Genomic DNA, 14791 nt, shown 5'->3' on the forward strand with positions numbered 1-14791 from the left:
TTAAATTTCAGATATCGATCTTCATTTTTGTAAACTGGTGAATTAATGATTTTTTAAAGAATTAAAACGACAAAGTTTGGCAATATATTTTTTGAAAAGGATGAATAAAACAGTAAAATAAAATGAGAAATATATATATATTTTTAAAAACTATGATAATTAGACGAACTTTATTTTAAATATATACAATTGATTTTCGGTGACACTGGGTGTCATGGTGATGATGACGTGTTTGAGTGCAGGTATAAAAGCAGGAGGCAAAATGGGAATTCGGGTTTCACGTTTGAGCGCAAACAGGAGCTTTTTCCCACTAGTGCTGTGAAAACTCGGATTTTTCAAACTACAGCTAACGTTTGAAAATCTTCAAGAAGGATTTGCAAAATGACTTCAAACTTCAGTCGCGAGATGCACCTGCTCTCCCTTTTCATTGAGGAGGTGCTAGATCAACGCTATGGTGAGTACAGCAGGCTAATATGTCAGAGTGCTAGCAAACAAATACAACTTAGATTTTTGTCTTTTATTGTTTGGAAGTAGGACTTCATGAGTGTTAACATTTAGGATGAGATGTTTCATACTTGAGTAACATCAATTTTAACGTGTGCCAGTACACTATAAAGATGGCGCCATGTTTTTTTTTAATTGCTAAGGCATTGGAGGACGCTGACGTCAGCGCGCGGGCCGTTTTTGCATGTAGAGGGTTTGAGTTGACATGTTTGGGCTGCTGGCGCTGAGTTATACGTGAAAGTTTCATAGATTGTGAATGTGTAAAGCTGGAGAATAGAGTTTTAAAAGTTCACAGAGTCGCTGGATGAGTTTGAGATTGAAACAGTGTGTGCCTGCAATAAGGAGGTGGGAGGTTTCTCACCTAAATGTAGCTGCTTTATTCTCAAAATATCGATGCTCAACTAATATGAAGATATTACTCCTTAATGTGAATGCGTATTAAAACCTCAGTGAAAGTCCATGCAGCCTTACACAACATGAAAACTTTTACCAGGTGAAAAATGTGAAGGCTTTCATAAACAATGAGTTCTGCTGGGAGCTTCTTACTGTTTGTGTGTGGAAGAGCTTATGATGATGTAAAGCCATGTCTGCACAATTTAAATTCAGGCTTTAATTTGTGTGATCACATGATTAACGTAGACCCACGCTTTGCTTTCTCGTAGCTGATCTGGTGAGTCCAGTCACTGCACCTCAGATGGTCCTCATTAACTTGAGGAACCGTGAACTGAGCAGGAGCCATCTGAACTCCATGTCCCACCTGGTCCTCACTCTTTACCATAACCTGGTGACTGGGTCCAAGGACTTTCCTTACATACCTTTTAAAGGATGGTTCCACCGGGACCTGGTGACGACACCATTTGTCGATGTGAGGCAGAGCCAGAGAGAGAACACCACTCCTTCTCCTCCTACGGACTCACCAGCTGGCATGATGCTGCCGCCTGCGGGCTCCAGCTCTCATCCACGCTTCCTGACTCCAGTTCTTCCAGAGAAAGCAGATCTTGCTGTGCTGAAGGCAGATCGGAGGAACTGTGTCCGCACCCTGACTGTCGACGGCCTCCCCATCACAAGAGTCATCTCCGCTGTTTACCGAACAGAGGACACTGAGATGAAGAACCGCTGGAGAATAACAGACTACAGCGCGGACGGCAGAGTTCTCATTTCGGTGCTCTGCCGTTTTCTAAATATGTCGGCAAAGCGTGCTAAGAGGAAGGCGGAGGAAGAGAGCAGCATCCGGAGCCCGACTCAAGCAAGGAAGCGCTTGAGATTATAATATACAGTGAAGCATGTCGAACGTCAGCAAGCCTGAACAAAGTGGTAAGTAGTAAATAGTGCTTAAGGTTGTTTCTAAAATAATGTCCTAAAATATTTGAAAATTGTCGAGGTTTTAACTTTTATTCTTTCTTTTCTGCCTCTTGTTTCTAAAAGTCAGGAAAAAGAGTCACGCTGCGAAGAAACACCACACAGAAGATTTTCCCTCAGTAAAATGGTAAATATATTCATCTTGTTATGACGTTTGCTCACAATAACCAGGAGTGTTTCTGAAGCGATTCACTCTCATTTGGTGTTATTTGATCCAAAGACAACTGAGGGTCTTCAGAGCAGCGTGAACGGCCGTCACCTGAGAGCAAGACAGTCCTCGGGCCTTTGTGGTTCCCTCCAGGTACTCCAGCTTCATCCCACAGTCCAGAGAGATGCAGTTAGGTTGAATGTGAGTGTGAATGGTTGTCTGTTTCTCTGTGTTAGACTGACCTGTCCAGGTTGTACCCCCGCCTCTGGCCCCATAACAGCTGGGATGGCTCCAATCTTGAATTGGTGAAGCAGAAGAAATGGATGGAAGGATGATCCAAAGAGAAACATTGAAGGCCCTCTCACAAAAAAAGATAAGAACTCATTTTACACATTGTTGAAACATCCTGAAAGTTATTTGTTGTGTTTAGAAACTTGTTGAACTGTCATTAGAGTTTGTTTCGACTTGTTGTTCATTTCTTATTCGGTTCAGCTGTGTTTCTATGTGTCCTTAGTTCCCATAATCAGCCTCCTGTGTGTAAATATTGTGTCAGTCTCCCTTTGTCCCTTGTCAGAGTGTTAGTCTCCGTCCCCTCGTGTTTCCTTGCCTCAGTAGTTCTGTTTCCTACAGTTTTCCCCCAGTATAGGTTTTGGTTAGACTTTTTCAGTTCCCTTTGTCAGTCTTTGTATTTGGTATTTCCTCATCAGTCTCATCACTTTCCTCTCCAGAAAGAAAACAATAAAAAGACCTGAAGAGACGTCTATGCAAACGCTCTCATTGTGAAAGATAAGTATACATCCAACTAATCTGTGACTCTGTCACAGCTCTGATCAGCAATTCTTTCAGGTTTGTCTGTTTTGATGATGTTATTAATTATTATCCTTTATCCAGGATTTTCTCCTCCTTGAATCGCTACCTTATCGTGGTGGAGGGGTTTGTGTGTCCCAGGGATCCCAGGGGCTATGTTGTCTGGGGGCTTTTGCCCCCTGGTAGGGTCTCCCATGGCAAATTGGTCCTGGGTGAGGGACCAGACAAAGAGCGATTCAGAAGACCCTTATGAAAAGAATATCGAGGGAACAGTTTACCCTGCCCGGGATAGGGTTACCGGGGCCCCGCCCTGGAGCCAGGCCCGGGGAGGGTGCCCGAGGGCGAGCGTCTGGTGGCCGGGCCTTAGTCCATGGGGCCCGGCCGGGCACAGCCCGAAGAGGAGACATGGGCCCATCCTCCCGCAGGCCCACCACCCGCAGGAGGCGCCATAGGGGTCGGGTGCATTGTGTGCCGGGTGGCGGCCAGGAGCGGAGGCCCTGGCGGACCGACCCCCGGCTGCCAAGACTGGCAATAGGGACATGGAATGTCACCTCTCTGGTGGGGAAGGAGCCTGAGTTAGTGCGTGAGGTTGAGAGGTACCGGCTAGATATAGTCGGGCTAGGGCTGGGCGATATATCAAAAATTTATCGTTACCGAAATTTATGACTCTCATCGACGTCATTTTGCCCATGTCGGTAAATTCGGTATTTAAAAAAAAAAGAAAAGGCATGTGCAGGTTGGCGATGTTCATGTCCCTTTAAGACGCTGTGCTACGTTACAGACTTGACGGGGTGTCAGGAAAAAGAGCCAAGATGAGAAGAAACACCACACAGAAGATTTTCCCTCAGTAAAATGGTAAATATATTCATCTTGTTATGACGTTTGCTCACAATAACCAGGAGTGTTCACGTTGTTCTGAAGTGATTCACTCTCATTTGGTGTTATTTGGTGTTTGTCTTTGAAAGGAGAGGAGCAGTAACGACACCGGGAGACAAACAACAGGATGATCCAAAGACAACTGAGAGTGTTCAGAGCAGCGTGAACGGCCGTCACCTGAGAGCAAGACAGTCCTCGGGCCTTTGTGGTTCCCTCCAGGTACTCCAGCTTCATCCCACAGTCCAGAGAGATGCAGTTAGGTTGAATGTGAGTGTGAATGGTTGTCTGTTTCTCTGTGTTAGACTGACCTGTCCAGGTTGTACCCCCGCCTCTGGCCCCATAACAGCTGGGATGGCTCCAATCTTGAATTGGATAAGCTGAAGAAATGGATGGAAGGATGATCCAAAGAGAAACATCAAAGGCCCTCTCACCAGCTTTCATTTATTAAATTTGTCTTTACTGAACGATTTCTGGTGTGTACTTGCGTTGATACTCAGACAACAGCTCGTCTTTCTGTTTGTGCTGGAAGATTCAGGCAAACACATATTACATATATAGATTGTTATATGACACAGTTTCACATTTAGTGCTATATGATAATGATAAGGTCCAGTTTAATAGTATTGCTAGTGTCTAATGAAATGAACACGTGATTTTCAGATCCAGCAAAGTGAATATTTTTCACTGTGGATAAATTACATGGAAACGTTTAATGAGTCATCAGCTATTTCACTACAAAGATGATGTGATTAAAGGTTCTCATACATGCAGGTCAGAAGTTTTGCTCCATCCTGGATGTTAAATGCTGATCAATGTTTACACATATCTGCACATTTCTAACAGCTCATTTCACAGGTCATCAGTCTCCTGACTGCATATGCAGAGTTTTATCATCACGTGTTCATGGCAGACAAACATAATTATGAATTCTTGTTTTAGTTCCATTCAGTCACTCAACATCAGGTGTCTGCTTGTCCTGAGCTGTGAGAACTACAGTGAGTTGCTTTCCTCTTTAGCTTAGTATTAATAAACCAGGTCGTAGGTGGGCACCTGCATCAAGGAGTCAAGAAGCATATTTTATTGTTTAATGGTGAAAACAATGGATTCTTGTTCATTTGTTTAATGGAAAGACTGAAAGTGCGGCCTGGTGTTGACTTACACTTATTCAAAGTGATGAAGTACCAACAGATACTAAAAGTCACAGCCTGAAACACGTCAACTGCTTTATTATTTCTAGTTATAAATAAACTGTCAGTTTATGGCCCCTGTGGCTCGATCAGGACCCTTCCGGGATGTGGAGATATTTATTATTTACTATAACTTGTGCTTATGTTGGTTTTTGCTGTGGTTTCGCTACTGTGTTTTTCTCTTTTTGCTTGTTTTTATTTTTCCAGCAGGTGATCAAACAGATTTTTAGTGTCTTCTCTCTCTTCTCCTATTTTTTTTGCTTTCCATCTCCTTCTGTTGAGCATCTTCCCAACTTCTCTTTTCTTCATCTTTCTCTTTCCCATCCCCCAGTCCTGTCCGTTCTGATTGTAATCATTTCAAAGAAAAGAAAGAAATAATAAAGAGCTAATACACTTTGACAATCAAGTGGACCAGTGTGGCAAAAGCTGTAATGATCCATTTGGGAAAATAAATCTGTTGGACTGGTAAACTAATATACGATAATAATACGGTATGAAAAATGGCAAACATGAGAATTCTGTGTGTTTTCCTTCTTATCTGCAGACTAACAGTCCACAGGTTTGGTGCTCAGACTCTGATTTGTTCCCTGGAGATGGAGGAGAGAGAGCACAGAGGACAGCAAGGTGGAGGAGTGAAGGAGAAGGTGGTGCAGCTCAGTGTCCAATCAGGAGTGAGCATCTCTATATATGTATATAGAATATATATATTTCAAGTTTTTGTTTTGAGTTTTTGTTGTTTTTTATTTTTTAAAGCAAACACTAAAACTGTCACCCACACCTCTGAAGATAAAGATAACTAATCATAAATAAAGGGAATATTATGATGATGAGGACACTATCAGAGGTAGTTCAGGGAACTGTTATACTTCAGATACCAGAAAAATCGTTTTTCTTTTCTTGTTTTTTTGGCTTGACTTCATGGTAGGCAAAATGAAGAAGAGTGCTTGATTGCGCCTAAGTAAGTAAAAGCTGCATGGCAAAACAACACACACCTTCACTGCAGATGCATGCACAGAAACCAGTATTTTTTGTATCTTAAATATTAAGTAGTGTGTGTACAGTAGTCAATATAATGGGATGTGTCCTAAAGCAGCGAAAGAAGAACTGACTTCTTACAGCAATTTGCAATATTTAGGATTTTATTGAACACTTTTACCTTTCAACATTTGTAACATTAGTGAGTAATGAAGCATTGCAGAATAAATAAAATAAAATACTAAAAGTCCGTTATTACACTCTTAAATCCTACTACTTATTCCTGCGTCTTTTGTGATCTTACAAAGCTTCAAATGACGCGTCGACTATTAAATTAGTCATCGACGATTTTGATAGTCACCGTAATCGTGACTCCTCGTGAACAAATATAGACACACTAATATTTCACCAGTGTTGTAACATCACATGTCGTTAGCATGGGTAAGAGAACGAAATCAATACCTCAGATGGAAGCACCTTGACTGGGTTACTTCAACATCACTGGGTGACATGTCACTTTGATGCACCGACAGTGGAATTATAGTTCAGGTGACCTGCATGCCTTTGCACTCTAAAGACACTAGAGCACCTAAAGGACGCATGGAAACATCAAGTGATACACAGATAAGACTGTTGCACAGAAATATGCAGTATCTGCACACTGTAACATGTTTAGTTGCTTTACTCAAGAGCCTGACTTCAGATGAATGACTCTGACAATCTAATTTTTCTTGCAGATTGAATGCACCTTCTGTGGGAAGTGGTACCACACAGTGTGTGTGGACTTCCCCTCTGCAGAAGGCGACTACAAATGTTGTGGTTGCTAAATAAACAGAAAAAATTGATCCCTGTTGTCTTTGCTTACTGATTGTTTTTAGTGTTGACAATCCACATTGCTGGGATTGCATCTTTCAACATGTTTGTGGGTAGATCTGGATGTACCAGGGGTAAGTGTAGCCACTCAGCCTCTACTCAATGTGATCATAGCAGCAGGTGCAGATGTGTCACAAGTTAATCTAGTAGTAGGCTATGGTATTTGGCCACAGGTGGCAGCAGTGGACTGACCTCCATTGGAGACTGCTCCAGCTGCTATGTGATAGTGTATCTGCTACAAATTGAAGATCATATGGAAGTTTTGGAAATTAACCCTTGTATTATGTTGACAAACAAAAAGGTGACATTGATTTTGTTGCGGGTCATTTTGACCCGTACTGTGTAAATCCACTCAGAATTGTCAAGAAACTGCAATAAAACAATAGCAACTTTATTTTCCATCAGATAAACATGTAGAACACAGACATACAACAGTTAGACTTTCCATAACTATTTTAGGAACCATTTGGTAAAGGTTTTTCGTTCTTATACACACACACACACACATTTCTTTTGAACTTGCCCAACGTTCTCAGTTTTTCAATGCTCAACATTTTCGATTTTGTCCACGTGATGGACAGAATGTAACTGTGTGCTTTCTGCAGGTGTACTTCTTGCATTTCTCACACAAAATGCTTGTTTTAAAACAGGAATCTTCCTAACTAAGATTTAAAACAAAAGATTTCTACGTCCCCTCCAGTCTCAAAAACAGATGACAAACCAATCGACACACCTGAGTCACTGACTTGCTTAAATCCACTCACTCTCACTGGCTCTGTTCATTACTAATCACTGTGTAACTGCTGTGAATTCACAGTAACTGCCATCTCCTTACAAATGTTCATTAGATTAACCACACTTATACAGACTTGTATATAACTACCAACTCTCCAGCCATGTTGATGGATTGCCTATATTGGCTGGAAATATTCATTTCCAGAGAAAAGACACAGATAGACTCTGCTTACAGGATGTGATGTGACAACACTAATGAAATATTGATGTGTTATATTTGTCCAAGGCGTATTTCATTGTTATGGGAAAAGAGAATATTAAAATCATGATGACCAATTGGAGTGGTGATTTCTATGACTTTGTATATATAATTTGGAATGTTGTACAAATGTAGGCCAATAAGAAATATATGATATCATTTCATTCTTTTCAAAGGTTTATTTGCATGACGCACAGACAGACACAATTGAAAGGTACAAATGTGTTGTGCATGAAACGAATTCAAACGTGCTGCAGATGTGTGTCACAAGTTGATCTGGCTGTAGGCTGTGGCACTTGGCCAGAGGTGGCGCTGGTTGACTCAAGTCCATGTTAGTGCACAAAGTAAACTGCTCGCTTTAGTTGTGAAGCAAAAACGCTGAAACCGGAGAAATAAAACGTGCGAGGGGAACGATAACGACGACAAGAGTCTCCCGATCGTTTACTCTTGCTGTCCTGTGAACAACATCGGCGTGGTGTTAATTGTTTGCTGTTTTCGCGATCGCATCGCGCATGAGGATATCACCAGGTAAACTCGCCACATTTTTAAACATTTTGTTGTTCAACAGCATCAAGACTGACGGAGTGTGTTTGAGATAACCTCACAAGTGTCACAGATGACACATTTGGCGTTTTTTTTGCTGGCTTGTCGGTAGCAGCTCCTGAAACGCAAGACTGCCACACATCTGTTCGACCAACGCCAGTTGATCTAAACGCCAGTAGATCTGGAACACCGGCGCACTCGTGCGTCTGAGGAGACGCGGACTGCGAACTGCTCTTCCTGGGATCTTCCTTTCCCATGTACGCTCACTCAGGAATAAGATAGACGAGCTGGCCCTGATGAGAAGCATGAACAGAGACTTTGCCTCCTCCTGTGTCTTATGTTTTACGGAGTCGTGGCTCTGTGAGGACATCCCGGACAGCGCGCTCAAGCTGGAGGGCTTTCATCTGCTGTGCGCGGACCGGCAGGCCTCTCTCTCTGGTAAGACCAAAGGTGGAGGTGTCTGCTTCTACATTAATAGTGGCTGGTGCACAGATGTAACAGTGATTGCTCAGCACTGCTCTTCCTCTCTGGAATACCTTTTTATTCACTGCAAACCGTTTTATTCTCCGCGGGAGTTTGCTTCATTCATCCTGGCCGCTGTTTACATCCCGCCAGATGCGGATGCGCAGGCAGCTCAGTGCGCACTCGCGGAGCAGATACTGCACATGGAGCGGACATTCCCGGACTCTCTCATCATTGCTCTTGGGGACTTTAACAAAGCCAATCTGAGCCATGAGCTTCCCAAATACAAGCAGTATATTAAATGCCCGACCAGAGAGGAGAGGACATTAGACCACTGTTACAGCACGATCAGCGGGGCCTATCGTGCGGTGCCCCGCGCTTCACTCGGACTTTCTGACCACGTCATGATCCACCTAATCCCCGCGTACAGACAGAGGCTGAAGCTCTCCAAACCTGTCGTGAGGACCAAAAAACTGTGGAGCAACGAGGCTGTGGAGGAGCTTCGCACGTGTTTGGAGTCTACAGACTGGGACACAATGAAGGCTGCTTCTAACAGCTTGGACGAGTTTACGGACACTGTCACCTCCTATATCCACTTCTGTGAGGACAGCATTGTGCCATCACGCACCAGGGTGAGTTATAACAATGACAAACCCTGGTTTACTCCTAAACTCAAAAAGCTGTTGCTGGAAAAGAGAAAGGCGTTCAGAAGCGGAGACAGGGACTGCTACAGAGAGGCCAAGTACAGGTTCACTAAAGAAGTGGACATTGCTAAACACCAGCACTCTGAGAAGATGCAGCAGCAGATCTCAGAGAATGACTCGGCCTCTGTGTGGAAAGGTTTTAGGAATATCACCAACTACAAGCCTAAAACCCCCCACTCCACTGATGACTTGCTCTTGGCCAACACCCTTAACGACTTTTACTGCCGTTTTGACGAGCCATCAGGCAGCCTTCACACCTCCAACGGCCCCAACAATAGAGACACTTTGGACACTCATTCCCCCACCTCTCCCCCCTCCATAGAGCCATCACCACCTTCAAACACTTCACCTACAACACCCCCCTCCTCACCCCACACAAAAGAGGATTTCACACCACCTCCTCCCACCACAACTCTTCATATTCATGAAGCAGGTGTGAGGAAGCAGTTTAAGAGTCTGAATGCTCGAAAAGCTCCCGGCCCAGACGGTGTGTCTCCTGCCACCCTCAGACACTGTGCAAACGAGCTGGCCCCAGTGTTTTCTGGCATTTTCAACTCCTCACTGCAGGCATGTCATGTGCCTGCCTGCTTCAAGTCCTCTACCATAATCCCTGTCCCCAAGAAACCTAGGATCACTGGGCTAAATGACTACAGACCTGTGGCTCTGACACCTGTGGTCATGAAGTCATTTGAGCGCCTGGTTCTCTCCTATCTCAAGACCCTCACGGCCCCCCTCCTGGACCCCCTGCAGTTTGCATACAGAGCCAACAGGTCTGTAGATGACGCCATCAACATGGCTCTACACTTCATCCTGCAGCATCTGGACTCCCCAGGAACCTACGCCAGGATCCTGTTTGTGGACTTCAGCTCTGCGTTCAACACCATCCTTCCAGACCATCTCCAAGGCAAGCTTTCCCAGATGAATGTGCCTGATCCCATCTGCCGGTGGATCACTGACTTCCTGACGGACAGGAAGCAGCATGTGAGGCTGGGAAAGAATGTCTCGGACTCCCGGACCATCAGCACCGGCTCCCCTCAGGGCTGTGTTCTTTCTCCTCTGCTCTTCTCCCTGTATACCAACTGCTGCACCTCCACCCACCAGTCTGTCAAGCTAATCAAGTTTGCAGATGACACCACCGTTATTGGACTCATCTCGGACGGGGATGAGTCTGCCTACAGGAGGGAGGTTGAACGTCTGGTGTCCTGGTGCAGCCACAACAACCTGGTGCTGAATGCCCAGAAGACAGTGGAGATTATTGTGGACTTCAGGAAGCACACAGCTCCACTCCCCCCCATCATCCTGACTGACACCCCCATCACCTCTGTAGACTCATTCCGCTTCCTGGGTACCACCATCACCCAGGACCTGAAGTGGGAGCCCACCATCACCTCCGTCATTAAGAAAGCCCAGCAGAGGATGTACTTCCTGAGGCAGCTGAAGAAATTCAACCTGCCAACACGGACGATGATGCAATTCTACACTGCAATCATCGAGTCCATCCTCACCTCCTCCATCACCGTGTGGTACGCTGGAGCCACTATCAGGGACAAACAGAGACTGCAGCGTGTTGTGCGCTCTGCTGAGAAGGTGATTGGCTGCAGACTCCCATCTCTGCAGGACCTGTACACCTCCAGGACACTGGGGCGTGCAGCTCGGATCTCAGCTGACCCTTCTCACCCTGGACACAGTCTGTTTGACCTGCTCCCCTCAGGCAGGAGGCTCCGGTCCATTCGCACCAGAACCTCTCGCCATAAGAACAGTTTCTTCCCCTCTGCTGTTGGACACATGAACAATAACCATATGACTGTTCCCACCACTAACACATGACCCTACGCTGTGTTCACTGCATCATTCCATGTTTGGCACTGATCACCACCTGCACTCATGTATATATCATGTATATATCTATCTACTTAGCACTTTTAATTCTTATTCTTATTTTTATTTTCATGTCTATTTAAGCGTAATTTATGACAGTATGTTTGCACTGAAGCACCGCAGCAATTTCCTAATGTTGTAAACCTGCTCAACATTTGGCAATAAAACCCTTTCTGATTCTGATTCTGATTCTGAAAAGAAAAGAGACAGAGATGTGTGTTTTCTGTTAATACCATAATTGCAGTCATCTTAAACAAACATGACATTTCTTTGGCACGATTGCTTTTTCGCTGATTTGAAACTTTAATGTGTGGTACAACAATTCTTCTAGGATAGGATAGAGGATAGAAAAAAAATACATTGTGTCAAGTTCCCTGGTTAAATGGGCTGTCTGTGTAAAAAGCATAAATGGCTGTTTGTCTTGGTGTATTGGTCTTTTGCCAGCATGGCAAACTAGATCAGTCTCCTGGGACATCTGATTTTAGGACAATCACTTGCTTTTCCAAAGGACACTGACAACCAGACATTAGATGCCACAGCCCTGGCCCACGGTATCCCCCCCCCTCCCCCCCATGCATGCGGTGGGCCTTCTGTAGAAAGAGAGCAGCTTAATGAAGGTGACAAGGTGAAAATAGGATGATTGATGTGCCGGTGCTGTGAGGGCATGTATAACACCACCTACCCAAGTGTTGACTATAAGGAGGCTTTGAAGAATCTACAATAATTGTGTGTTGTTTGTACATGAATCACAATGTGTTACTTCAGAGGTGTGATGTTTTCAGGGGTTTTTTTCTGCGCTGCAGAAAATTGTAAAACTACTGTGAACTTGGTGGATCTGTCCAGATCTTTGACTGGAAACTATTTCTATGAATGAGTGGTTCAAAAATGTGTAAGTGAAAAGCTGCCATATTTCAGGTCCCAAAGTCAAATGAACACTGAGGGATCACTGAGAGCTAAAAACGGTCTAACTTCTTTCATCTTTAATAAAATGATCAGTGTTGCTGCTTTACCAGGTTTAACAACTAAGTTTAACATCCAGGCATCCATGAAAACAGAGTTTATTCAATTTAACTGAGTTAGAGGTTAGCAGGAAGTTAGCTCGCTAGTTTCCACCTAAACATGATCATCATAATCAGTGTTACTAATTCATACACTGGTTTATCATCTAGACTTTTTGTCTCATCCAGCACCATGATCAGGTCCAGTTTTTATTTCATCTTTGATTTTTCAGCTGCTGTGCCTGAGCAGCCTCCCAGAGACCCTTTGTTGCAGTTAGTCTTCCTCCAGATGTCATGGTCCTGGGCCATGTTGGCCCAGTATTCTTAGTTTTCATGTATTTTTGTATTTTGTTCCTTATTTAGGCCATGCTTCCTGGGTTGCCCTGTTACGTTGTTCCTTATGTGTTTTCCCCTTGTGACTCTTACCCCCTGTGTGCCCCTCTGTGTATTTGAGCCCTCGTCTCTCCTTGTGTTTTATTCCATGTTTTCCCCAGCCCGTTATGTCTGTGTTCTCCCCGTGCTCTCTCTCCTCCTGTCTGAACCTCTGTGTACTTCCTGTTTTACTTTGACAGTCTCTCGTCAGTATGCGTCATGTTGTGTTCACTCCTGCCCTGTCTCGTTACGATTATCTGTGTCAGCTGTGTTCCCCGTGTGCTCCCACTTCCCTCGTTAACCCTCTGTGTATTTATGTGCATGTCTCCCTCAGTTCAGTGTCGCGTCGTCCATGTCTCCTCCCCGAACCTGTGTGTCTTTCTGTGTTCCCTCGGTCTTCTGTTAGCATTCCCAGTTTAGTTCTGTTTCTTTGTGAAGCCTGCAATAAAGCAGTGATTTTGAGTTCAGCTTTACGTCTCCGTGAGTTTTGCGTTTGGGTCCTCTTCTGCCTCCACACAGCCAGTTCATGACACCAGAAGCCATCTGGCTGCTTGATCCAGCTCTGGCTGCTGCACCGGGAAAGAGCAGTGAGGAGGTGGATTGATAAATGAAATTCATAACAAAAATTCATAATGGACTTTTTCCATTTAGGAATAATAAAAATGAGCTTTGTCATGGGCAGTAATCCGATTACTTTTTTCAAGTAACGAGTAAAGTAAGGGATTACTATTGCAAAAACGGTAATTAGATTACCATTACTCTCCCGTAGGAACGCTGCGTTACTAAAACCGTGATTTTTTTTTTGCGAGAATGTCTCATGACAGTGACATAAGCGAGTGCGACGTTTGTGACAACAGCTGTGTGCAGATCAACAATGGATAATATATCGAGTGCGGGAGAGAGTATGAGCGTGCAGCGTTTAAAGCGTGGAAGTACTGACCTTACTTTGAGTTTGATTCCATAAAAAGTTACAAAAACATTAGTGTCCGTTGTGCGTGGGAAGAAAACTTCTTTTTACAGCGAAAAAAACCCCCTAAACTTCCAAGCAAGCACCGAGTGCGCTACCACGTAATGGGAAATTCACAGAGAAACTCGCGGATTCTTCAACTGACCGCTGCGGCAAACCTGCACCAGGGTAAACCTCCGCCTATCCTACTCCTGCTTTACAGGTGAAAATAGAGCAAAAGGACCGCTAGTCTTTGACTTTATTTATTTTCTGCTGTGTTTTACTTGCATCTATTTGAAAGCGTGAGTGTAAAGACAAAAAATATTTTATTTTATGTGCTGGAATGTGCAGAAAATAGGTTTAAATGTTAAACAATTTTCTTCCAGTCAGAGAATGTTGCATATAATTAAATTTTTGCTTGATGCATATAGTTAAAAGGTTAAAACTAATAAAACAAGTTTTAAAAAGAGACTTTTCCATTTGATTACATTTTGTATGATGGATTATGTAGAAAAAGTAGGATTGGGCTGAAAGATCTATCGTCTTATCACCTATTCAGGTTGTAAATCGTGTTTTTAAAAAGTAACTAAGTAACTAAGTAATTAAATACTTTTGAAAATAAGTAATCAGTAAAGTAACGGGATTACTTTTTTTGGGAAGTAATCAGTAATTAGTTACTGATTACTTTTTTCAAGTCACTTGACCAACACTGGTTGTTTGTACATGAATCACAATGTGTTACTTCAGAGGTGTGATGTTTTCAGGGTTTTTTTTTCTGCGCTGCAGAAAATTGTAAAACTACTGTGAACTTGGTGGATCTGTCCAGATCTTTGACTGGAAACTATTTCTGTGAATGAGTGGTTCAAAAATGTGTAAGTGAAAAGCTGCCATATTTCAGGTCCCAAAGTCAAATGAACACTGAGGGATCACTGAGAGCTAAAAACGGTCTAACTTCTTTCATCTTTAATAAAATGATCAGTGTTGCTGCTTTACCAGGTTTAACAACTAAGTTTAACATCCAGGCATCCATGAAAACAGAGTTTATTCAATTTAACTGAGTTAGAGGTTAGCAGGAAGTTAGCTCGCTAGTTTCCACCTAAACATGATCATCATAATCAGTGTTACTAATTCATACACTGCTTTATCATCTAGACTTTTTGTCTCA

General features: G+C 43.5%; 1 protein-coding gene and 1 long non-coding RNA gene across 2 annotated transcripts; both read left to right on the forward strand.

Moving 5' to 3' along the window:
- The first annotated feature begins 203 nt into the window (after positions 1-203).
- On the forward strand, positions 204-1832 carry LOC146372606 (uncharacterized). The gene is made up of 2 exons (XM_084953547.1): positions 204-454; positions 1167-1832. Exons 1-2 carry the CDS (start codon positions 382-384, stop codon positions 1772-1774), a joined length of 681 nt encoding a protein of 226 aa, XP_084809673.1. The 5' UTR covers positions 204-381; the 3' UTR covers positions 1775-1832.
- Positions 1833-3955: 2123 nt separating this feature from the next.
- LOC146372607 (uncharacterized) lies at positions 3956-6701 on the forward strand. The gene is made up of 2 exons (XR_014802752.1): positions 3956-4167; positions 5426-6701. It is a non-coding gene; the product is annotated as an uncharacterized LOC146372607 (long non-coding RNA).
- Positions 6702-14791: the final 8090 nt, after the last annotated feature.

This window comes from Perissodus microlepis, chromosome 15 (assembly GCF_051167445.1).
Source record: "Perissodus microlepis isolate ML-2025 ecotype Zambia chromosome 15, ASM5116744v1, whole genome shotgun sequence".
Taxonomy (NCBI): Eukaryota; Metazoa; Chordata; class Actinopteri; order Cichliformes; family Cichlidae; genus Perissodus; species Perissodus microlepis.

Excerpts from the sequence above, each read along its gene's own strand:
- LOC146372606 (XM_084953547.1), top strand. The coding sequence starts at position 382 with ATGACTTCAAACTTCAGTCGCGAGATGCACCTGCTCTCCCTTTTCATT. Across the intron at positions 455-1,166 it reads GGTGCTAGATCAACGCTATG|CTGATCTGGTGAGTCCAGTC; the intron begins GTGAGTACAGCA and ends GCTTTCTCGTAG.